Source organism: Epinephelus lanceolatus, chromosome 21 (genome assembly GCF_041903045.1).
Source record: "Epinephelus lanceolatus isolate andai-2023 chromosome 21, ASM4190304v1, whole genome shotgun sequence".
Lineage (NCBI taxonomy): Eukaryota > Metazoa > Chordata > Actinopteri > Perciformes > Serranidae > Epinephelus > Epinephelus lanceolatus.
This window is the reverse complement of record NC_135754.1, coordinates 18,465,449-18,490,516: the sequence shown is the minus strand read 5'-3', so window position 1 is coordinate 18,490,516 and position 25,068 is coordinate 18,465,449. Positions and strand designations below refer to the sequence as shown.

The 25,068-nt window shown below is 39.4% G+C and overlaps 1 protein-coding gene across 5 annotated transcripts; it reads left to right on the top strand.

Moving 5' to 3' along the window:
- The first annotated feature begins 1,972 nt into the window (after positions 1-1,972).
- LOC117247075 (carnitine O-palmitoyltransferase 1, liver isoform) lies at positions 1,973-23,247 on the top strand. 5 transcript variants are annotated; one of them, XM_033611233.2, is made up of 19 exons: positions 1,973-2,074; positions 7,217-7,362; positions 7,846-7,985; positions 8,465-8,636; positions 8,956-9,057; positions 11,006-11,143; positions 11,376-11,453; positions 13,128-13,235; positions 13,650-13,737; positions 16,764-16,959; positions 17,063-17,251; positions 17,794-17,899; positions 17,980-18,096; positions 19,649-19,813; positions 19,935-20,063; positions 20,252-20,407; positions 20,532-20,642; positions 21,076-21,168; positions 21,889-23,247. In XM_033611233.2, exons 2-19 carry the CDS (start codon positions 7,222-7,224, stop codon positions 22,012-22,014), a joined length of 2,355 nt encoding a protein of 784 aa, XP_033467124.2. In that variant the 5' UTR covers positions 1,973-2,074; positions 7,217-7,221; the 3' UTR covers positions 22,015-23,247. The 5 variants fall into 5 exon arrangements, with proteins under 5 accessions (XP_033467124.2, XP_033467123.2, XP_078019238.1 ...); XM_033611232.2 differs by having other exon boundaries at positions 2,026-2,168; XM_078163112.1 differs by lacking the exon at positions 13,650-13,737 and adding an exon at positions 14,280-14,364 and having other exon boundaries at positions 2,027-2,168.
- Positions 23,248-25,068: the final 1,821 nt, after the last annotated feature.

Here is a 25,068-nt window from a genome sequence, read left to right as displayed (position 1 = left end):
AGCCTTGTCCCTTTGACCTGTCTGTCTGCCTCTTCACCTGCTGTGTAGCCATCATCACAAGAGAAACTGTACAGAGTTGTTTGCCTCACCGTCCGTACACACTCTTTGATTGCTCACCGTCACCAGTTTCATCTTTCTCATCACCACACCACCTTCTTCACGTCTCATTGACCCAACTCTGGCTAAGATTGTAAACTATTCTCCATTCATAAGGGTCAGTAGAATAAGGTGTTTAAAAAAAGAAATGTCTGTATCATAATTTAAATATAAAAAGTGCACTATTATAACTATTGCCTGTGATAAAAAGAACAATTATGATTGAATTGATGGTCAAAATAAAGAGAGATCCACCTTATTGTTATGGTTACAGTAATAAACCCTAAATTCATGTGTGTGTCTATTTAGTTTCTGGGTTAAAATGGTGTCTGTTCATTATAGGTGGCTGTTTCTTATGGTTCTACCATCTGGATACAAACATTATTTGTAGTATTTGCTATGGTAATGATCACAACATGAATCAAAAAAAAGAAAAAATTAGTATGAAAGTTCAAACTTTTTCAGGCTTTTCCTGGAGCTTTCCAACACATCTTATGGTTTTCTTGGCAAATGGAGTTCTTCAAAGCTTCCAACTCAGTCAGGGTTACTTCATCAGAACACTCGCCACCACCATAACTTAAGACTGTGAGAAGTGAAGGTTTCAGAAGGATCTAGTAAGTGAGTTAACATTTATTTTGCTGGGACTAGAAATGTGTATGGATAGTTTGTCTGAACAAAAGTTTCACTCAAAGACCGACTTTAACTGTGTCAATGAATGAATTTTATTCCTAACATATGACAGACGTTAAAACACAAATTGATCTTACATAAAAAGTCTTTTTCATAATCTTTATTTTGAACTTTTAACATACAATGTGAGCAGACACAGAACATGTACAGAATGTACAAATGAAGCATTGAAAAAACAACTAAAACAGTACTGAACAGAAAAAGACAAAAGCAAAACAAATCTAACATACATAAAGGTAGAAATAAAAATGCAAGTGAGTTGTGACAAAAAGTTCACTTAAAATTTTGGAGATAGTGCATGCTTTTATCATTTTGATGGCTTTTTTTGTTTTTTGAGGAAGAAATTGTTGACAAGTATTGTTCTATTTCCTTCATAAATGCAAAGAATTTAGGTTTTTTGTTTGTCAATTTACATTTCTGAGGTGAAATTTGCCATTAAGTAAAATTAGATCAATAAGGAAAAATGCATTAATATCTTTGTAACAGTAATCATAGCACCTAAATATAGTATTTCTATAGTAAATAGTAAAACTTGAAAGACTGTTGACTGTTGTCAACTGTATATTTAGTAATATCTTTGCATAGCATATATGTAAAATTACAGGACCAAAATAAATGTGAGTGAGTTTCAGGATTTGCAAAAAGAGCAATTTATATCTATGTCACACTTTAACTTTTTAAGAAATGTTTCAGTGGTTGTATCAAAGCTTTTTTGAGAGCCTTATCTGTTTGAAGAAACTTTGGTGGAAAGGACCAAACTTTCTTCCAGTCAATTTCACTGACAAAATTACTCCAATAAAATGTAGCTGCAGGAATAGAAACCATGTTGTCCTAGAGCAAAGCCCTTATTCTGGAGTCCATAGCTCTAGGCTAGAGCAAACTTTACAGCCAGCTTGTTCTTATATAATATAATGCAATTATTCCAAATATAGCATTTCTGTTGAGAGAAAGTGTCCACATAAATCAGTGCCCATGCTAAAACATCCTGTCAGTGAAAAATAGAAAGTTAAAAAGGGATTGTTTTGTGCACTACAGTTATAAATCAATGCATTTAAGGCCGCCTTATTGACATAGAAAGTCAAGTGAGTTTCCAACCGTCAGATTAAAATCAGATGTTGACAAACGCTTCTCCCCGCCCCTTAAACACAGCACACACCTCGCTGCCACTGCGTGATTGCGACATTTCCGACAGCCGCTGAAGGCAGCATCAGCTGTAACGTTTGTACAGTTGCTGCTGGAGGAGAGGGCCGAGACCACAGCAGGAGACAGTTGAGACACAGACACCACAGTAAGTCAGCGGGCTCTTGGTCGTCGTCAGAAGTTAACTGTCGTTTTCCTGCAACTCTGGACCCTCGACATTGCGTAAACAACAACAACAACAGGTATGCTAACACGGCTGTGACAGTGTTATGGTGCGTTGTGATGAAGACTCTCCATCAGCAGCCGTTAGTGTGGAGCTAACATCATAATGGGCTGGACCATTGGCTAGCCAACACTAGCAGCTGCTAACGTTAATTTTCATACCTATTGTAGTTTAAACGTTAGCTAGCGTTAGATTGCCTTTCCGTATAATTAGCATACTAACGTTAGCTAACAGGAGTGTGGCGCTTTGAGATTTAATAAGAATACGAGGTTGACGACGAAGTACGTAAAACGGTTAATATTACTGTTGTAACTGCTGAATTAAATTTTACTTTGTGTTTACGCCCAAACATGACGTTATTTTGAAATAAGATGTAAATGCTAGCTAGCTATAAAATAACGTTACCCCCTTTTTTCACACTTCCTGTCTGCTCTTTAATTTGGGCTGACTTTGCTGGAAGAGCTGGAGGGTCAACTTGACTGTTGACGTTAACGTTATTTGCTTAACAAACAGTTGTTGACTGACGTTTTTCTGCCATATGGCTCTTAGTTAATGGCACAGTGCATGCCTTTATTAATGTTTCTCTACAGAGTTAACACAGTAGCCAGTTTCTGCTTGTGAAACATTGAAACATGCACAACTCTTGCCAGCCCTTCCTCATAACAATGGCAATAATTAAGGTAATGGCTTACAGTGGCTTTAAAGCTCTGTCTAGTTTAAATGTCTGGGTTAAATGTCTGGGTTAAAGGTGCACATGTCCCAAAATGATAACACACTCACTATGTAAGCCTAGCCTGAGATACCAGTGTGCACCCTTGAATTCCTCCACCAAAAGATAATAACTTTATTTAGATATAGTGCTCAAAGACAAAGTTATGAAGTTTAAATACTCAGCAGATCCTAAACAATTGATGTTTGAAGTCATTTAAATTTGATGCTAATTTTGCCATATATATATTTATATAAGGAGCTCCATAGTAAACCATTGAATAATAAATAGTAGGTCACCTTGGGTAATGAGGCATGGTTATGGCTGAGTTCATATCGGGTCTTGTTTATCAAGCTGACCAGAAGAGTCCATATGATTGCCACATAGATGTATAATAGGATTGCCCCCTCACGACCTTGTACGTGAACAATTCGTGAGAGCTTCCAGTAAAGGAGTTTGTGTACACAACTAAACAGTCGTATCTGGTATCTGAAAGATGGATTTGACTGAGCTCTGAGCACAGGAGTTTGAAGTTGTGACAAGACTTAGCTTTATCTTTTTAAGGTCTGGAAATGATTAAAAGTAACCCAAGCTGAGTACAAGACCTAATTGTGCAACCACTTTAATGTAACAGTGAAAGTGGTCACATAACTGAAGGAGAGGTGAGAGGTGAAATATCACACTTGATGCTCATTCAACACTGCTGGACAGTTTTACATGATTTAATCCAAGCAGAGTGGATGCAATATTGGGTAGCCCCAAAAAAGTATTTTGGATTTTTAGCTAGCATTCTTCAGGGCATTTTGACATCAGACACTCTATGACAAAGGCACATGGTGTGGATTACATAACTGACTTAAACAAGATCTGATTTTACTCTCAAATCTGCTTTATATGATAGTGATATCAGCTTCAAATGAGAACATGTCCACACAGTGGTTCGCACATAACCTTGGCTAATAGTACCGTTTGTCTCTTGTTTGAGTTGTGCAGGATATTTGTGTTTTTGGCGATTTCAAACACAAAAATAATATGTAACAGTACTTCAGAGATCAAAATTCAAGGATATTTTTTGTCCGGTATCTGTGTGTCTTGAGTTAGTATGATAACATTAACCTGACGATATTACATTTTTAGTTGTTGCCATAATGGGGGCATAGTTCTGTAACTATACAGCTATTTTCCATCTTTTATTTATTCATTGCTGGGCAGACTGCAGGAAAAGGTTAGCCAAGGTAAGTTCTGATAAGGCAGAGCTAGACTATATCTGTTGCAGTGTGTGTGTGTGTGTGTGTGTGTGTGAAGTTCCAGTAACTCCTCACTTTGCTTTTAATATATTTAGTCTTTACTTTTAAGTTATTGAGTAGTTACTTTTTGTCACTCTTAACTGAAACTGACGTTACACACTGGAGGGCAAAACGCTGTAAAACAAACATGCAAATCTTGAAGGGACTAAGTCGCTGTCAAACAATAGAATGAGGGATTTAAATGTGAAATTTAGTTTGTTTGTATTTTTTCTACTTTATTATTATTTAAACAAATATACATGGTTGAAGTTTTTTTTCATCTTTTGGTTGTTTAATGTATCTCACTTGAAGAAAACAAAAATTACATTTATTCTGTATTTTATCAAGTTTTTTACTGCAACTAACAATTATTTTTATTATTAATTAATCTAGAACAAAGGAAATCACTTTGCACATCTATTAAAACAAGACAGGTGCGAGAGAGAAGACCAAAAAATTGCAAAATGACTCCCGCACACTGTCTACTAGACCTTCATCAGGCAAAGGGAAGGTCTAGTACCGAAACGTCGCAAATAAATTTTATATTGCAAGTTAGACAGTGTGCAGGAGTCCTTTTGCAATTATTTATTAATCTGCCAATTATTTTCTTGATTAAACGATTACTCATTTTGTCAATAAGATATCAGAAAATTATGAAACATGCCCTGAGTAATTTTCCAGAGCTTAATGTGACATCTTCAAATGGTATGTTTTATCGTAATAGTCCAAAAATCCACAGCTATTTAGTTTATTATCATGTACGACAAAGAAGAGCCTCAAATTCTCACATTTAAAAAGCATGAAACCAGAAATTTTTTAAAAAAGACTAAAAACTATTATTCGATTATCAAAATAGTGGCCAGTTAATTTTTGTTGACTGCCTAACTGATTAATCATCAAATTGTTGCAGCTCTATTGCTCCTGTCCATTTTGTTTGGTGTCAGACCTGAATTATGTATCTCAAGTCTAATACACTTATGGTCTCATATGCATTTTGCATACTTTACCGGAGATCTGAAGACCTCAGAGGTATGTTTACCTGTCACGTAGTTGACACACACTGACCCCAGTCTCTCCTGTCCTTTTCCTGTTTAATATTGATCTGCTTGCTTTCTGTTTGGCAGTTTTCCAAAATTCAGAATTCAGATTTGTGTAGTGGATGTTAAGTCCTCGTGCCAAGTAAGGAAAAGGTACAGGGTTGTGTCAGGTCTCAGAAAACAAAACCCCTTTTCCCCTTTAAAAACCTTTAAACTGTAAACAAACTTTACTATTCATAGCCCATTCCCCTCATTAATTATTCTATTAAATTGTACTATATTTGCTGCTGAATTAAAATATCATTGTTAAGCTGCATCATTGTCTGGCTGTCTTTTTTTGTAACAGCTCTAAAGACTTGAGCTCTAAGTAAATTGGGAATCCAAGTTGCAGAGATGCTCGGGGATTACCCCGCTGTCAATGCAGATTAAGCTCTGATGACATTTATTCCAGTCAAAGGGATATTGGTAATAAAAATTTAGCGGGACCAGCGTTTCATTAAGTGGCTCCTTAGTGAGCGTGCAGTCAGCGCTGAAGTGAGCAGGTGTGTTGTGTCTGCGTTGGCAGTAAAAGAAGGGGGCTGAAATTTACTGCTGTTTGTCCTTGGAACAGGAATGACTGTATCTGCCAGATCTGACGTAAAGAGCAGAGCCTCGAGAATGCTTGATGCTAACTTTTAAAAGTCAGCCTGGCAAGCAGGCATCAGCTTTTGGTTGCCGAAACTGAAAATATGGTCGCCATTTTTAGTCATCTTGAATTTTAAGTAGGCTAATTAAGATACAATCAAGGCTTGCACGATATCAGGTTTTCACTACACGGTTGTTGTGGCCAAAAGTCTTGATGATAATGATATTTTGGTGGTATCAATAGGAAATTTTAAGTAATTTTTATAGTAAACACTGCCACTGATGGCAACCAGAGGCCAAGAATTGGTTGCCAGTTTCCCAAAATGGTTGGCAACCATTTCTGTCGAGCCCTGCTTAATGGGACCTGGGGACAGTGAGGGAATAGTGTGTGTGTTTGCCCGTTTATAACACACACAACCAGAGCAGACGTGGCCTCCACAGGGGTGCAGTCCAGTGACTCCACCTCAGGGCATTATCCATAGCCTATTTGTGGAGGGAAATCAATTCCCTGTGTGAAGAGATGCAGTTATTGCCTTAAACAAATAGACCCAATGGCATCAGCAGCCAGTCAGCGCTTTGCCATCAGACTCTATCAGTTTCAAGCTGACTTTGCATTTGAAAGGACTCATAAATAATGTTTCTTTTTGAGATTCCCTTAAAAATGCTAATGCATCAGATGAATGTGTTTTGCCAGGCGCATACACAAGTTTTGCAATTCATCATCAGTTTGATGAATCATCCGCAAGTCCTTTCACAGCACTTGCTACCACCTTCAGGGCTCATTTTCCCGTCCGCTGCTGCATTGCAGTCGCACACATGAATTGCATTTTCAGTTTACAAAGCATTTTGTTGCTTTTGCTTTTTGCATGTTATTCTTATTGACAGCTTGCATGCAGTTCTCAGTGTCAAAGTCTGCCCCCAGGGTACCTAAATGTCATATTTGAGGGCTCATAGGGAGTGTTGTGTATTTTTTCTCAGCACAAACTCCAAGAGCAGGCAGGGATGTCTCGATAGCAATGAAAGAGTGATCAGTCATTCTAAGAATTATCTTTATTATCTGGCAGAAGGCTTGTTTTTGCTACAAAAGGTGATGCTGTTCATTATTTCTGAATTTAAAAAGAATGTGTAGCAATATATGTGTTTGTGTGTGTATGTTTGCAGGCACACATGTGTATGTACATCTAAGCTGGGCTCCATTCAAATGTTAACAAATGTTTTTTACATAAGAATGCTAGTATTTGCACATGACTTCCATTTTCGCCTGAGATCAGTTGTCTCACCGTGGTCATTCAGTGTTCTTGTGTTTGACTAAGGCAACTGAGATTTAACAGACTGTGTTAAACACACATTCCCACTTGCCTGTTCCTCTCCTTGTCTCTGTCTCTCCCTCTGTCCCTCTCATCATGCACAGTCACCATGGCAGAAGCCCACCAGGCGGTGGCCTTCCAGTTCACCGTCACCCCAGAGGGCATTGACGTGCGGTTGTCCCACCAGGCCCTCACTGAGATCTACCACTCTGGTATACGCTCTTGGAAGAAACGCATCATCGGACTCAAGGTAGCTTCTCTCTTAGCTCTTAGTCTTTTAACTATGGTATTTTAATTGCATATAATGCTTAATTTGAAATGTCATGTTTTAGTTTTGGTTGTATAAGCCTGTATACAGTATTCAGTGAGGTTTTTTCCTGTCGTAATGTGTGGACTTTATTGTCAATCAATAATGAATGCCACACATAATGACACACTTTCTGCATGCGGGTATCCTCGTGTCTTTGTTTGATGCTCACTTCACTCAGTCATTCATTTCCAGGATTGAATATGAGAATTTAAAGTGATGTTTGATGTGTAGGCATTTCATACCAAGTCGGACAAAGCCATAAATGAACAGATAAATTCAAGGTGAATGTCTGACACTGAGCTAAATGACATGTATTGCTTTAATGTGATCATTTCTGAATTGTCTGTGTGCATGTTTGTGTAATGATTGCAAACAGGAAGAATGGGATTTCAAAACAATCTCTCTTCTTTCACTGTTCAACAGAACAGTGTGTTAACAGGGGTTTATCCTGCCAGTCCTTCCTCCTGGCTATTTGTGGTCATAGCAATCCTGGCTACTATGTACACACGCTCCGACCCCTCCATGGGACTCATAGCCAAGATACAGGAGCACCTGCCAGTCAGGTAACTCATCTCGTGAGTCCATGAAGTTAACAATTAATCATTTGATTTACCAGACACCCCTGCAGACACTAAATGTTTCCTTTCACAGAGAGTTTAGGCCTTACTCCTTCCCATTCTTCCTTTTTCATTGTCTTCTGTAATGTCTATCGTTTATGTTTCTTTTTGTGACATCTTTACAAAGTGCTCCTGTTCTTGTTCCTTTCTCTTTTCTTCTGCTTTCTTCCTTTAAAGTAAATAGATGTTGCTCACACAGCACTGATTTGGAAAATGGGACAAATTAATTTAAGATTTCCTAGCTTGGTATTTTGATTGTGAAACAGCTACCTTTTATAATTAAAATTTCAGAAGGTTGTTCTTCTTCCCATATATCCTTGATTGTCTTCCTTCTAGTTAAATTTATTTATTCTGCTATTTGTTTCCACTCACTGTTCTTTCCCCCTCTCTCTGTCCATCTGTCCATCTTCTCCCACCATTTCCAGCCAGTCTATGAGTACCCAGTGCCAGGCCTTAGTGTCAGCAGTGCTCTTCAGCACCATGCTATGGCTCTTGCTCATCTTCACCATGCGCCTGTGCCTCAAGCAGCTTCTCTCCTACCACCGCTGGATGTTCGAGAAGCACGGCAAGATGTCCCACACCACCAAAGTCTGGGTGGTCAGTGTTGTTTCACACCTTTTCCAATTAATACTGTAAACTAACAATACCTTACACTGTCCTTAAGTTCTTTGATCCAGGGTGTCTGCATCTCCTTAGAAAGTCTTCAAATGTCTTTAAACCTACCACTAAACCTAACACTGCCTTTTTTATTTGTACTTGCACTTAAAATTCAATTAGTACAATGTAATGTATATTCTATGGTGAATGAGGTCCTCTGAAAGAAAACCAAAAACCGAAAAAATAATTAGCCTTAGGTATGTCCTTCCTTTAATATTCCGACTGTGTTTGTTTTTTAATGCTTGTGTTTCTGTATCAGGCGCTGGTGCGGATCTTCTCTGGCAGGAAGCCTCTGCTCTACAGCTACCAGGGTTCGTTGCCAAACCTGCCTGTGCCTGCCATCAAGGACACGGTCAAGAGGGTGAGACGTCACACGAAGCAGAGGAAATGACTGCATGCCGAATACTGACCATGAAACAGATGGACCACTTTCTCACATTCATCATTTTCTGCCTCTGTTGCACCAAATGCCCTTCGCACCATTTTAAACTGAGAAATATTAGACAGATGAGAGGAGATAAAATGGAAAAGAGATTTGGTATTTTATCAGCAGAATTAGATGTGGTTATGATAATTCATTGATTTACAAACCAGTGTCTGTATTTAGTAGGCTAAGTAATCCTGTCATACAGTACAGGCCAAAAGTTTGGACACACCTTCTCATTCAATGCGTTTTCTTTATTTTCATGACTATTTACATTGTAGATTCTCACTGAAGGCATCAAAACTATGAATGAACACATGTGGAGTTATGTACTTAACAAAAAAAGGTGAAATAACTGAAAACATGTTTTATATTCTAGTTTCTTCAAAATAGCCACCCTTTGCTCTGATTACTGCTTTGCACACTCTTGGCATTCTCTCCATGAGCTTCAAGAGGTAGTCACCTGAAATGGTTTTCCAACAGTCTTGAAGGAGTTCCCAGAGGTGTTTAGCACTTGTTGGCCCCTTTGCCTTCACTCTGCGGTCCAGCTCACCCCAAACCATCTCGATTGGGTTCAGGTCCGGTGACTGTGGAGGCCAGGTCATCTGCCGCAGCACTCCATCACTCTCCTTCTTGGTCAAATAGCCCTTACACAGCCTGGAGGTGTGTTTGGGGTCATTGTCCTGTTGAAAAATAAATGATCGTCCAACTAAACGCAAACCGGATGGGATGGCATGTCGCTGCAGGATGCTGTGGTAGCCATGCTGGTTCAGTGTGCCTTCAATTTTGAATAAATCCCCAACAGTGTCACCAGCAAAACACCCCCACACCATCACACCTCCTCCTCCATGCTTCACAGTGGGAACCAGGCATGTGGAATCCATCCGTTCACCTTTTCTGCGTCTCACAAAGACACGGCGGTTGGAACCAAAGATCTCAAATTTGGACTCATCAGACCAAAGCACAGATTTCCACTGGTCTAATGTCCATTCCTTGTGTTTCTTGGCCCAAACAAATCTCTTCTGCTTGTTGCCTCTCCTTAGCAGTGGTTTCCTAGCAGCTATTTGACCATGAAGGCCTGATTGGCGCAGTCTCCTCTTAACAGTTGTTCTAGAGATGGGTCTGCTGCTAGAACTCTGTGTGGCATTCATCTGGTCTCTGATCTGAGCTGCTGTTAACTTGCAATTTCTGAGGCTGGTGACTCGGATGAACTTATCCTCAGAAGCAGAGGTGACTCTTGGTCTTCCTTTCCTGGGTCGGTCCTCATGTGTGCCAGTTTCGTTGTAGCGCTTGATGGTTTTTGCGACTCCACTTGGGGACACATTTAAAGTTTTTGCAATTTTCCGGACTGACTGACCTTCATTTCTTAAAGTAATGATGGCCACTCGTTTTTCTTTAGTTAGCTGATTGGTTCTTGCCATAATATGAATTTTAACAATTGTCCAATAGGGCTGTCGGCTGTGTATTAACCTGACTTCTGCACAACACAACTGATGGTCCCAACCCCATTGATAAAGCAAGAAATTCCACTAATTAACCCTGATAAGGCACACCTGTGAGGTGGAAACCATTTCAGGTGACTACCTCTTGAAGCTCATGGAGAGAATGCCAAGAGTGTGCAAAGCAGTAATCAGAGCAAAGGGTGGCTATTTTGAAGAAACTAGAATATAAAACATGTTTTCAGTTATTTCACCTTTTTTTGTTAAGTACATAACTCCACATGTGTTCATTCATAGTTTTGATGCCTTCAGTGAGAATCTACAATGTAAATAGTCATGAAAATAAAGAAAACGCATTGAATGAGAAGGTGTGTCCAAACTTTTGGCCTGTACTGTACATCAAAATGATGCTTACAATTCTTATTCTTTGAACATCTCCTGTTTAGCACTTGGAGTCAGTGCGTCCGCTGATGGACGATACAGAGTATGAACGCATGACCAAGCTGGCGGCAGAGTTCGAGGGCGGCGTCGGCAACCGCCTGCAGTGGTACCTCAAGCTCAAAGCTCTCTGGGCCACCAACTACGTGAGTGGTTGACCTCATTGCTCTGGTTAAGTGTGTCTGCTTTCAAACATCACATAAATGTCCAAAGCCAAGCAAGCCAAAGGAAATTTAAAATTCCATTAACAATGCATGTCTTTGAGGTGCCGACTTTAAAATATTTATTCCGTATGAATATGTAAGTGACTGCCTGTTGGCTGCAATATTGGCTTTTTCACTAAGATTCTGTTGTGTGTGTGTGTTTTTATTTTTTCAGGTTAGTGACTGGTGGGAAGAATATGTCTATCTACGTGGACGGAGCCCAATTATGGTCAACAGTAACTATTATGGCATGGTATGGAAATCTTTTTGATCGAAGAAATTTCTGGTCTAACCTGCTGAAGTCCTCAATTTGGATTTACTCTGTTTGATTTTGGAGTTGGGTCACCACACCAACTCATGTAGGACTTCTTATTTCATCTCGTGGATTTTTTTAAATGTAAAACATCTATTAAACTCATGGGACCTTGTAAATCCTATAGCTCTACTCTATGTAATTGTTTGAAGAATAATTTGCAAAATCTATTAATATAAATAGTTGCTGCTGAATGTTTTACATTAATCAAATTGATTTAAAAAAAAAAAAAGACCTGAACAAAGAATCTTTAATTTTTCAAAAAATATTATCTCTACTTTTTTTGTCTTGCAACCAAATTGTGATTCTGTGTAGTTTTCATGTAGTGCAACAAATCCAGCCATTAGCTTTAGCTTGCAAATTTCCTGCACCTAATAAAAAACAGGCTCAACAGGTATCACGCAGAGATAACCTTTAAGTTAACATGTCTACCTATGGAAAAAAGACACTGGATGTATATTACATTACAGTGAAAATTAAGAATAATAAGCTATTTTCAAAACAATATTTAATGATGGAGTAATATAACATCTTTACATTTGTATGTACCTGCAATGAGTATTAAAACTATCCAATAAAAAAGTTTAAGGAAATAAAATGATGCAGTGAAAACATCTTAAAAATCGGGTCGATGTGCTCCGAAGCTATATTTTGCAAGGTCTTTCGCACGCAATTTTTATGGGGCACTAAATAATTTCTAGATGTGGTAGAACTATATTAATACTGCAGAGGATCAAAATGTGGTTGTAAGAAAGTGACAACTTTATGGAGATAATGATTTCTGAAAATTAAAGACTCTTCTATATGGTAATAAAAAAATCTGATTTCTGTAAAATATTCACCAGCAATTATTTACATGAATACATGTTGCACATTATTCTTAGGGGTTTTTTGGATGTTCACTACAAATTTCAACCCAATGCAGTGAAAAATTAGCAAATGGTGAGGCTTCGAATACAGTTGCAAAAATAATGAAATTTAGCTCACAGGGACAAACTTCAAAAATTAATAACTAGAAGAATATTTAAAGTAGAGCTGTCAGATTTTGCAAGATCCCATTAATTAATTAGAAGTTTCACTTTTTTTATTTTTTGAGAAAATCCATGACATGACCTGGTCCTGAATTTGAATCTGACTTTGAAAAGTTGGCATGAAATGACCGTCATGTTGACTCTACAGAGTCTCAAAAGTTAATTGAATCTGTATATAGACTTTGTGATCTTTGCAGATTCATTCTGTTGAAAATTTGTGGCTGTGTGTTTGTTATGAGGACAAAAAAATAATGAAAATAGTTGTGTTAATGCTTGTTAGACTAAGGCAAGTACTCTTGTTTTTACCTTTTATTAACAATGAACAATTTAAGTTCATTGCAAACAGTGCTCACACTTACATTGGTAGAACTCCACACATTCACTTATATGAATGTGAATTTTTTTAAGATATGGCTGCTAAAAACACAACTATTTCCTCATGTTAGGGAAACAATCCTTTGTTTTTGGATTTTTGAAGGACATTGATATTGATTTGGTAACCCCAGATGTGCTTACGGATTTTTTTTTTTTTTTGATGATTATCCTCCTCCTGACTCCCTGTCTCTGTGCGTTCTCTCCCCAGGACTTCATGTATGTGACACCCACACCCATCCAGGCGGCCAGGGCAGGCAACAGCCTTTACACGTTCTTCCAGTACCGCCGCAAACTCAACAAAGAAGAGCTTCAACCTGTGAGTTTAGCTGCCAGTCAACCCTGACTGCCCCCGTATATACGGAGGCATTCATTATTCATGTCTCTTTGCTATGGCAACAGAAGTCTTGTAAATCAAATGTCTCAAATTTCGGGATATTTCTATGTGTCGTGACCGTGTGAGTAACACCCATGCATTACTGTTTGTGCGTCTTGTAGATCTCTGTTCATTTTAGTTTCTATGTTTAGGCGAAGACATTTCCCTCATGTTCTCATACCATGCTCATCTCTCACCCCTCTCTTTTGTACTTCTTTCAAACTCTCCTTTGCTTTAATTTCCTCTCACTCTTTAAAAAAACCTCCCTCTTTTTGTTCGATTCTACATTCCCTCCACTTCTCCCCTCTGTTCTTTCCCCTGTGCCCTTGCCTTCGTCTTCTCCTTTCCATTTCCCAGACCCGTATACCAGGCACTGTCATTCCTCTGTGTTCAGCTCAGTGTGAGAGACTATTCAACACCACACGCATTCCCGGAGAGGAGACCGGTAAAGAGATTGACATGCACACACACATAGGCAAACGCTGTGGCAACACGTTGCTGATATATGATACATGATGTCTGAACATGAGCAGCAGGTAGCCAAGTGAGCAATGCCAACACACCACTGTCTGGGAGATGATGAGGCATACTAAAGGTGTCTGAGCCCTCTGGAGTTGGATAGAAAATCGTGTGAAAGCCAGTGTGTGTGTGTGTGTGTGTGTGTGTGTGTGTGTGGTCTCAATAAGCAAGGCGCCGTGATTCACTGAGTCATAGTATGTCTGCTGTACAAGGCCATCCTGTCATCTCTCATCTGTCTCCTCTTGCCTTCTGGTCTCATCTCAGGTCTGTCTGGGTTTCTGGAAGCGGTCTGTCTCTAACTAATGTCTGTTTTCTTCTGCCCACACATTTTGTTTTTCTTATCTCTTCCTTTCTCTCCCTGGCTCTCTTTACATTTCATCCCCAACACTCCGGTATTTGTTTTCTACCATCCTATTTTGTTTCCTCTCTTTGTCTTTGCACTGGCCTGTCCTCCTTTATCCTGCTCAGTTGTTGTTGAGGTCTGCAGTTCCTTGCTGTTCCTATCAATATGAGCGGATGTTTGACACTTGTCGAATCCCTGGAACGCTAACAGGTAGTATTTATATTTCTTACACAACTGGCCCATTCCTAGTTTTAGATCTCTAAATGTCAAACCAATATAAATGTGCCGAACATCTTTTTACTGTGTATAATTAAGAATTTAAAATGAAGATACATCCCTCACTTGTACAGTAAATGCTTCTCTTCAGTTAACGAGCCAACATCTTGATAGTCACCCTGTCAGTCGTTTCAAATGCCACAATAAAAAGAAACACAAAGTGCATCCTTGCTTTCAGTGTTGAAGTACTGACCTTTACTCAGGTATGCCTCCTACAGCATGTCTTCATTCCTCCATTTCTTAAGTCGGCCTTGAAAGGAAGCTTCTGTGTTTTTCAACCTAGATTGTATTTTCCCATGTTTTTGTGTCTAAGTGACAAATGGAGACAACAATTTTTGAAAGTGGTCCAATATTGAGAGAGAGTGCCACAGTTGCAGCAGCAAAACAGCCTGAAATGTAATCCATACGGGCAATTGTGCACCATTAAAAGTGCTAGTTTTTACCACTGACAGGCTCAGATTGGAATTAAAAGTGTCTGATAACATTACAGAAAGGACACAACAGAGAAATGAAACATTTTTCTTTACCTTTCCCTTGTCTGTTTTTTATTGTTAACAAGCCTCGCTTAAGGAGAAGTCTCGTTCTGAAATCTCACAAGAGGAAATTGTTGCTTATTGTTGATAGTTTGTCATGGCTGAATATTTCACTCATAAGAGGCAGGAGAATGAAGTGAAGATAACTGTTTAATAAAGATAACAGGTGTACAGATTAACAGATGATGTGATTATTAAGATTTGACAGAAAGTCTTTGGCGCTTGGAGTCCAGAGGGAGATTTGTAATCAATGGGCATTTGAGCAGCAGCAAGATAAATCCCCTTACAGAGTCTAGACACTGAAGGTGGCGGCTGATGACTGAGACCAATGGCTGATGTTACTGATGAATCTGCAAAGACTAGGCGTTGATGGGGAGGTGGAGGGTGCGCACAACTTCAGCATGAAAGACCTATAGGCAGAAAGAGAACCATATTTAAAACAAGACGCAATAAGATGATAGGCTAACAGGAAGGGTGTGATGCTGTGTTGTTGACTAACTGTGACAGAAAATCTGACGTCTCAATTGACAGACCTCGACAATAATAGCAAGAAATAGAGTGAGCATGTGTGCAAGGAGTGAATGTAAAAAAGTTTTAGGAGGAAATTACAGACCTAAGCATGCATAAGTATAGTCTTCCTGACTGAAACTTCACTGAGCTTTATTTAGCTGATTGTGACAGTGTGGTGTGAGACTTCTCCTTGAGCAACACATGGTTACACACACTAACAAACAGACTGGATCAGTGAAAGGGAAGAAAAAATGTTTCATTTCTGTGTGGGGTCTTTTCTATCACGTTGTCATACACCTATAATTACAATCTGAGCCTGTCAGTGGCAAAACGAAGCAACTTTAATGGACGGTAATTGATGATGCACAAATACCTGTAGGGGTTACATTGCAGCCTGTTTTGCCGCTGGGGCTGAAGCGGTCTCTCTCAGTACTGGACAAATGTCCAAAATTGTTGTCTCCTTTAGTCACTTAGACACAAAAACATGCAAAAAACAGAGTCTAGGTTGAAAGTTTCCCTTTAATTAATCTGTGTCAGAGTCATCTCAGTCATCCAGTTTGCAAAAGGTAGAAAATATTTCCCTGTTCGTCTGAACTCAGTCAAGTAAAATGTGTGCCAGTGTGAGTGTTTGCATATGGATCAGACCTTAACGGGATAGTTTAGATTTTTAAAAGTGGGGTTGTATGACAAACTTATCCATAGTCAGCGTATTACCTGCAGTAGATGGCAGTCGGCACACCCCCGCTTTGGAAAAGGCGGCAGGAATACTGCTAAGGAACCTCAGCAATTTACTGCCATGGATGGGGGCAGCAGCAAAACGTATTTTAGCCTCCCAAAAAAACTGGAGTCATTATCTGTGCTCTCTTCAAATCAACCAGACTACATTGTCAAAAACATTAATTTGAATTTTAGCAAAAAACTGCCCGTTAATCATTCAGCTTTGTGTGTGTCTTTTAAGGTAATTCTGACCACACAACATTCTTCCACATAGCATGCATCCTACACATGCATAATGTTTATTGTGTAAACTTATCTAGTAAATGTCACAAGGACATTTTGCAGACTCAGTCGTTCTGCGCTGCAGTCCCAACAAAAACTGAATTGTGAGGAAAAACCGATGCCAGCAGGTCAGACAAAATGCTGGGGACCTGAACGACCCTAAGCACAAGGGTCACACACAAGGGCACAACACACATCCCCAAATAAAGAGCATCATTTCTGATGTATATATGTTATCATGTCATGTCTTTGTCAAAATATTTACATTTCCCGTCTTCCTTCTGTGCAAAGACACTGTGCAACACTGGCAGGACAGTGACTACATAGCAGTGTACCACAGGGGTCGCTATTTCCGCCTTAAGATGTACCACGGAGGCAGACTCCTGTCGCCCAGGGAGATTGAATTCCAGATTCAGAGGATCCTTGATGACCCTTCAACTCCATGCAAAGGAGAGGCCAAACTGGCAGCCCTGACTGCTGGAGACAGGTCAGTTTGACATGCCACCACTGCTGCTTAAATCACACAGACCACACAGTGCACTGCATCAATATTAATTAATGTAATGTCTTAATGTTCCTTTGTTAACCAGAATTCCATGGGCTAAAGCCAGGACGAAGTATTTCAGCAGTGGAGTCAATAAGCGCTCTCTGGACTGCATTGAGAAAGCCACCTTCTTTGTGACCCTGGATGATGAGGAGCACTGCGTGATGGGAGAAGACCCAGCAGCTAGTTTAGATCGCTATGCCAAATCCTTGTTGCATGGGAAATGTTATGACAGGTGACAATTTTACACTTAACTGATCACTGAGGAACATGTAATTAGTTGAAGATGATCTATTATGCTGGCTTTTAGGTTCATACTTGTATTTTGGGTTTATGTCTTTAAGCCTCCCTCTGAAAAAGCCCAGTCTGCTCTGATTGACAAGCGTTTCTGGGTGTTCTGCATCTCAGTGTGTCTGCATCCTGGAGCAGATGATCATATAAAAAAAGCCGTCACAATCTGACGTCAGCTTGTCTCAAAAGAAGAAACCCTTATTGGAAACAGTATTCACAACAGTGTGAAGCCTGTGGCCAAGTTGCTCGTTGCCTTTTTTCCCATGTTTTTGAAAGAATTCGCACCAATTTGCTCAGGGTTCAAAGGTTAAAATACTTGTGAAAGGTGTCTGAAAGCAGCACATAAAAAGTGATGATGCTCCAGGTTTCAAAGGGTTAATATGTGATGTTATAACATTATATATATGACAAGAAAATAAGGAACAGCATTTAAGGTCCCTATACATTAGTTTTTTATGTTCAATCTGTACCTTGGTTGTCGTGCAGGTGGTATGACAAGTCCTTCACGCTAATTTACTACAAGAATGGGAAGTCAGGCTTCAATGCAGAGCACTCGTGGGGCGATGCGCCGGTGATATCGCACTTATGGCAGGTAAGGAACATGAAGGAAAAGTAGTACACTGTTATTACCTGGTTGTGAGAGGCCTTCACTTATAATTGTTGTGTTTCCAGGTTCAATTGTCCAATGACTGTTTCCAGCTGGGTTACAATGCAGAGGGGCACTGCAAAGGAGATGTGGATTCATCACTACCAAAACCACAGAAGCTGAACTGGGAAATCCCTCCAGAGGTTAGTTCTCCATTCACATATTTCCCAACGTGTGTTTTTGTTCCTTGGTCGGCAACAGTCAATATTGTTTTTTCACACATGCAGCAGAAAGTATGTTATAAAAAGATGCATGTATTATAAATGTTACACTCACGCTGAGATTATGAAATCACAATTGCTCCTAATCAGATTATTCTAGTTTTAATATTCAAATATTTTTACTGGGTTTTAAAACATTATAAAGGAAAAATAAATAAAATAAATGAAGCAAAAAAGAAGAAAGAATTATAAGTAAATATTTTACAGTGATTCCGTAAAGTTATGGTTATCAGTTACAGGCATTGAAGATAATTTCTGATCTTAACACCCTTATGTTAAATAATGTTGACATAAAAATTTTAAGGATTTGTTGGACTGTTGAGACTTTTAATCCAGAGAAACATTGTGTTTTTAAAGAAATAGTGTGACATTTTGTGTATTATTTGTTTTCTTGGCAAGAGTTGGATGCGAAGATCAGTACCATCCTCATGACTGTAGGCTAAATATTAAAGTACAGCCAGTGTGCAGTTAGACTAACTTAGCATTAAGACTGGAGGCAGGAGGAAACAAGTGGTTTTGCTCCGTGCAAATGTCTAAAAGTACATCTGTCAGATCCGCAAAATTTTAAATGTTTAGTTATATTTTAGCTGCATCAATCAATACACTAACTGAAATGTAAAAACAAGAAGTTGTGGTTTCACAGTGCTGGACTATTTTTATTGGCTGGGTGCAGTAACTTCAAAAAGTCTCTACATGTTGCTTGACAACCTAATGACAACACCGCTGCCAAGCTACTGTAGCTTCGTATTTGGTATACAAACACAAGAGTAGGGTTAATCAGTTAACGTGTTTTCAAAAACACTGTTGAAGGATTCAGTTTGATAGACACTGCCATGCAATGTACTTGGATCATTTTAACCACAGAGTGTTTGTTTTAAAATGACCACATGGTTTGAAAAGATGAGAGTCTATCCAATTGACACATATATTTCATGATCAAGTGACATGTGAAAAGGGTTGTAAAAAGCTTGGGATGTTCGCGATTAGTTGACTTGCTACCCTCATTAGTCAACACCAGAAATACTATTTTATTAAACTTATTATTAAATTATAAATGTGCACTTTAAATTACTTACTTGCATAATTTGCATAAAAATATCGCCTTTTTCCTACTTGAATGTTACTATATAAAAACATGCATCTGTTAGCTACTATTTTTAACAACTGTGGATTTTTTTTTAAAAAAAAAGTGAGAAAAAAAGTGAGAGAAAAAAGACAAAATAAAAGCAAAAAAAACTTTAGTGAGCTGTTGTAGCACATCACCGACATTTGAAATATGATTTGGTCATTGAAAAATGTGTTCAAACTTCGGTTTTATCATCAGGGAAAATAGTTGTTAGGAACATCCCAAGTTAAAGCTGACTCATTATTTGTAATAATATGGAAACATGGCTCGCCCTTTTGAATTCACAGTGCAGTGGTTTCAGGTGTCTCAGTTCTGTTGATGTTTACTCTTTGGATGTGTGTGTCACAGTGTGAGGAGCAGATCTCCCAGTCCCTGGCAGTGGCCCAGGCCCTGGCCGACGACGTGGACTTGCACGTTTTCCGCTTCGAAGACTTTGGCAAAGGAAAGGTCAAGAAATGTCGCGTCAGTCCAGATGCCTTCATTCAGATGGCTCTTCAGATAGCCTACTACAGGGTGAGCCTCCCTCTGAAGTACCAGCGGTGCGTGTGTGTGTGTTTGTGTGTGTGTGTGTCGGACACTGAATTTGTGACTGTCAATATTATCTGATGCATGTGGTTTTGTTTTTGTGTTCCAGGATCAGGGGAGATTCTGTTTGACGTACGAAGCCTCTATGACCCGTCTGTTCAAGGAGGGCAGAACCGAGACAGTTCGCTCCTGTACCAGTGAGAGCAGTGCTATGGTCCGAGCCCTGGATGGTGGAGAGGTGTGACCATTTAACTGTCTTGTTTGTCATCATTATTGTACATAGCAGTAACTCAAAAGAAGATGAAGGTTCTCTAATGAAAATGAATATGCTTTGCAAATCTTTATGTGAAATTGCTAACTTCGTTGCATAAATCATACAGTGTCATTTTTAGTGTGCGATATGTCACTCATGCCATTCTCCACCAGGCAGCAGATGTGTGCAGGCGTTTGTTCCACGAAGCTGCAGAAAAGCACCAGCATCTATACCGCATGGCTATGACTGGAGCTGGCATCGACAGACACCTCTTCTGCCTCTATGTGGTGTCCAAATACCTTGGAGTGGAGTCTCCTTTCTTGCAAGAGGTTCATTTCTTTCCTTCCTCATTTTTATATTTATATCAGACTGTCCAGCTCAGCATGAATATTTGTCTTAAGTAGAACTAATACAGCAGGGACTTGATGCGATGGCTTCTTGTGGGTATTGCAGGTGCTGTCCGAGCCCTGGCGGCTGTCCACCAGTCAGTCTCCAATACACGTGGAGATGTTTGATTTAGTCAACTACCCAGATTACGTGTCCTGTGGAGGGGGCTTTGGACCGGTAAGTGTTGCCCTCAGAGCTTCAGTCAATTAACTGTTAAAAGGATGACTCAGTCTGCACTCTTTTCCAGGTTGCAGGTGTAAAAACAGTGATGTAGGTTGGAGCACTGAGAGGGATAGCTATGGAAGCTAAGCAATGTACTGCTGCGGACGGGGGCAGCAGTAAAACTAAAAAAAAAAATCACAATTAAAAAACAATATGAATTTTAGTGTACTCTATATTAAGAATATTTTCACTGCTTCACCTTGCCGTCAAACGACCCTTTCTGTTGCTACATATCCTTCAGTCTCGTGTAGCTAGCCCCAGTGCGGTGTCAGTGCAAGATAAATACTTCTTGCACATACCACTCAGACTCTTCTTCTGTGAAAGTAGCTCTGTGTTCTGATTTTCATTAAGCAGTCATGATAATAAATATTGTCTACGTCTCTTTCAGGTGGCTGACGATGGTTATGGGGTGTCCTACTCCATTGTGGGAGAAGACATATTAAACTTCCACATCTCGTGCAAGCGCTCATGTCCAGACACTGTGAGTTCAATGAAAGTTGTCGGGATGTTTTTTTGTTTGTTTGCTTTTTTTGAAATCCCAATTTTCATCATCATATCAAAATTTCCTTTCTATCATACATGATCGTGTACGTTGGTGCTCCAGCAGCATACGTCCAGCAGCATAAGCAGTCACTCACTCGCCTCTAGCTGCATTCAGAGATGAATCCTAGTGCGGGGGTGGACTTAACCATTTTGTGCCTTTTGTGAGGGGTGACAGGAACCTCAGAGAGCCTCCACTATTTTTTTTTCTTAAACAAAGCTCTGTCTGTCAAATGATTTATTCATATGATATGTAATAAAAGAAAATCAGGTGTGTTATGAGACAGGCATTATTGTGCCAGGACTCAGTTCCGATTTTTATGCAGTGCATTACATCTCTTGCTTGGATTTAGAAAGAGTAGACATGATAGTAGACATGATATTTGCATTTCCGAGGCAGATGCTGGCATCAGTAAGTGAGCATTAAAAAAATCTACGATAATAGCACATTTTTGTTTTGAGCACAGATTTCTTTTTACCCTGAGGTTGTGAAGGTATTTGGGTTTAAAGTTTATCTCTGTTATTATAGAGATTTATGAGAGCAGATGAAGTGTAAAACATAAAACCGTTTTGGATTAAGTTTCATAAAATGTTAAGTCTTTTTCAATCTCCTAGACACATTCTTTTTATCTTTACTTTTTATTCTACGTCTCCCTTCCAGGATGCCCACAGGTTCGGTGCTGCGATCAGAAAAGCTCTGCATGACCTGATACAGCTGCTGATGCCCAACCAAACAGAGCCCAGCAGGAGACAGGAGAAGCGGCCGGAGGTCAAGAAAAACCTGTAGGCGGTTACTCAGGAGAAAAGGATGCTGAAGGGAAGGTGTGCGAACAGAAATGTTCCACTGTGAAGTGAGAAAAAGACAAAGGTTTTTTTCCTCGTGCATTGGGAGAATTTTATAGCCAGCCAGATGATATTCAAGGGACAGCTTCAAAAGGAAACTGATAAAATGGTGGTGATGTCTTTACAGATATGCATCTGTATCTGTGTGTGTGTATAAGCTGTGTTTTAAGTGTGTGAGAAGAAAAAGGGTCCATAGAATAACAAATCAAGAAGTAAGGTTTATTTGTTCAGTTTTGTCAAACACTGGGGAAAAAAATGTTATTATTGTGACATGTTTTGATTATTTTAAAAAGGCCAATATGAATTGCACCACTGAAAGTTAGGATAGAGACTCCTAACACTTCACATATTCAAGTGCAGTATGTTTTGACACTATTAAGCGTGCCACACTTTTTGTGCCACTAATCATCTGTTGAATTTGTTGGGAAAGCGTATTTGGAAGAGGCTGATGCATATTGAGTTCCAGAGCACTGGCACAAGAGAGAAAACGTGCAGGGCTGTTGAGGTGATTTCAGTTTCTAGCATCTGAATGCAACATTGCTGTAACAGTGATACTGCGCATTTCAAAATCTCGGAAGTCTGCGACTTCTCAGTGTTTACTCATCCTGTGTAAATCTGCTTTCTACAAAAACACATGATTGTAATGCTGTGCTGAGAGCGCCAGGCTGTTTATACATGTAGTGAAATGACATGGCTCTGTTATATTTATATGGTGCCAGCTCACCCGGGATATAACTTAAATTTTATGTTTGATAACATAACAATAACAATGTAACGTCGGTCAGTTTTTCTCTCAGCGGTCACTTGCATTTCAATTTTACCAAGTCAAAAAGTGTACTGTAATGAACTCCAGTTATTTCACTGCCATCTATAAATCTGTTTGGTGTTTATTTTTATCACTGTATTATTGAAACAGCACCATAACAATGCAAGCTATATTAAACATCATGTGCAGGTAGTTAGGCTTGAGCAGCGCTGCAGGTCAGATGTGGATTACATGTGGAGTTAAGCCATCTGATTCAAAGGACGCTGTGTACAAGTGACGCAGATTCCTGTTTATTTTCATTGATTATTGCCTCTTTTTTTGTTTTCAGTTGAGCTTGTCTCGTTGTATTACTATTGTCAGCTTTTTTAATGCGATATAACGGGGGAACATAAAGTCATTCTTAAAGAAAAATAGCCAGAGGTGTTTGTTTTTGTTGCATTAACAGAGTACTCCACTGATTTAACATTGCACTCCCATGTTATTGTCAGAGTCATGATGGATGGTCAAAAAAATCCAAATCAGTGCAGCAGAATCAGCAATATCATTTTTTTTAATTCAATACATTCCTTTTCCTCATCAAAACCAGGATCCTACATTACCCAAAATGCCTCTCTACAGTGGACATCACCTGAGTTTACCAGATTTTTTGCAGCTCCCTCTAGAGCCCCAAAATGGTGTTGGAGTTTCTTTTTCAGATGATGCGTACAAGCTTGGATTTGTCTAAAGGGAAAAAGTTTATGAATCTATTTTATATTTTTCTCTGCAAATGGACACAACAAGCCTACTGTTAATTAATTAATTATGAGAAATAAGAGTGAAAGACAGCATGGAACAAAGAAATAACCTCATCAATACATAAATAACATCTGTGCACAATGTCAAATACCATGTGACTGCAGGAATAAAAGCTGTAGGAGTAAGGGGATGTGTGCTGCCTTTAAAGGAACTGTATACGATATTCAGAGCATATCTGATTCAGAGTCTAAGTCAGAATGTATGCGCATGGTTCACAACATGGAGGTGGCTGAGCTGGCGGCTAACAGCTAACGGCGCTAACAGCTGTCGTGTAAAATTTGAAATACTCAAGCACGAAAAATAATTCACAAAACACTGATGGGTTGAAGATTGAAATTATTATCGTACCGTCATCTGACTTGTTTTCCAGTCTTTAACAAACAGAGCTACTGTTAGCAGAGCTTACAGTAATCAATATTAAAAGTGATAATATTTTCATACTGATCATCATTTACAGGGTCGCATGGGGACTAAAGACAATCCCTGCTGATTTTGGGCGAGAGGCGGGATACACCCTGGACAGGTCGCCAAACTATCACAGGGCTGACACATAGAGACAGACGACCATTCATACTCACATTCACACCTATGGATAATTTAGAGTCACCAATTAACCTGCATGTCTTTGGACTGTGGGAGGAAGCTGTAGAAAACCCACAGTGACACAAGAGGGCCACAACTGGCTTGCAGGTTCAAAACCAGAACCAGAACCACTGGATCACCATGCAGCCCTTCCAAGTTTAATTTCAGATTAAAGTGTTAATCTTGTCGCTCAATCTTGAGTTACTTTAACACAACGCTAACAGTGCTAACAATAGCAACAGTGCTGACAGAGCTAAGGGCGGGGACACAGGCCGCGTCTTCTACCCCCTGTAAAATCCGAGTTTGGATGCAGGGCGCTACCGTTGTACCTATTCTCTGCCAACTTTCAAGGGCGTGGAGGCAAGTTGTGCCTGACGTTGCTAATTGGTCATGACCGGCACTGTATCATAGCCGACTTAACCAGAAATCCCAAATTTGGAGCTGGTTTTCGTCGTAATTCTTATCCATAGTTACCTTAGACTGATATTTACATTAGAATGGAAAGATATCTGTGTTTGTTTACTGCTAATTAATGCTCTGAATGTGGTATACAGAACCTTTAAAACACACCAGGCTTTGTATTCATTGCCTCTCAGTATGTCCTGGAGTAAATTTAATGTCTTGTTCGGCACTGCAGATAATTTCAAATTAGCAGCTTCACTCTAACAGGCTTCAATGATGTCCTTCTTCTTTTTTATGGAAAATTTTCCCATCAGGCTGGACTCTCCACTGAAGCTTAACCCCCTCATACTTTTCTTGGACCTGTGGAAGCACGAAAAATCACACGTTTATACAAATTAGCTAGTTGTTATGTGACTATGATAATCAGCTGTGTACACAGGTGTCAGCCGCACC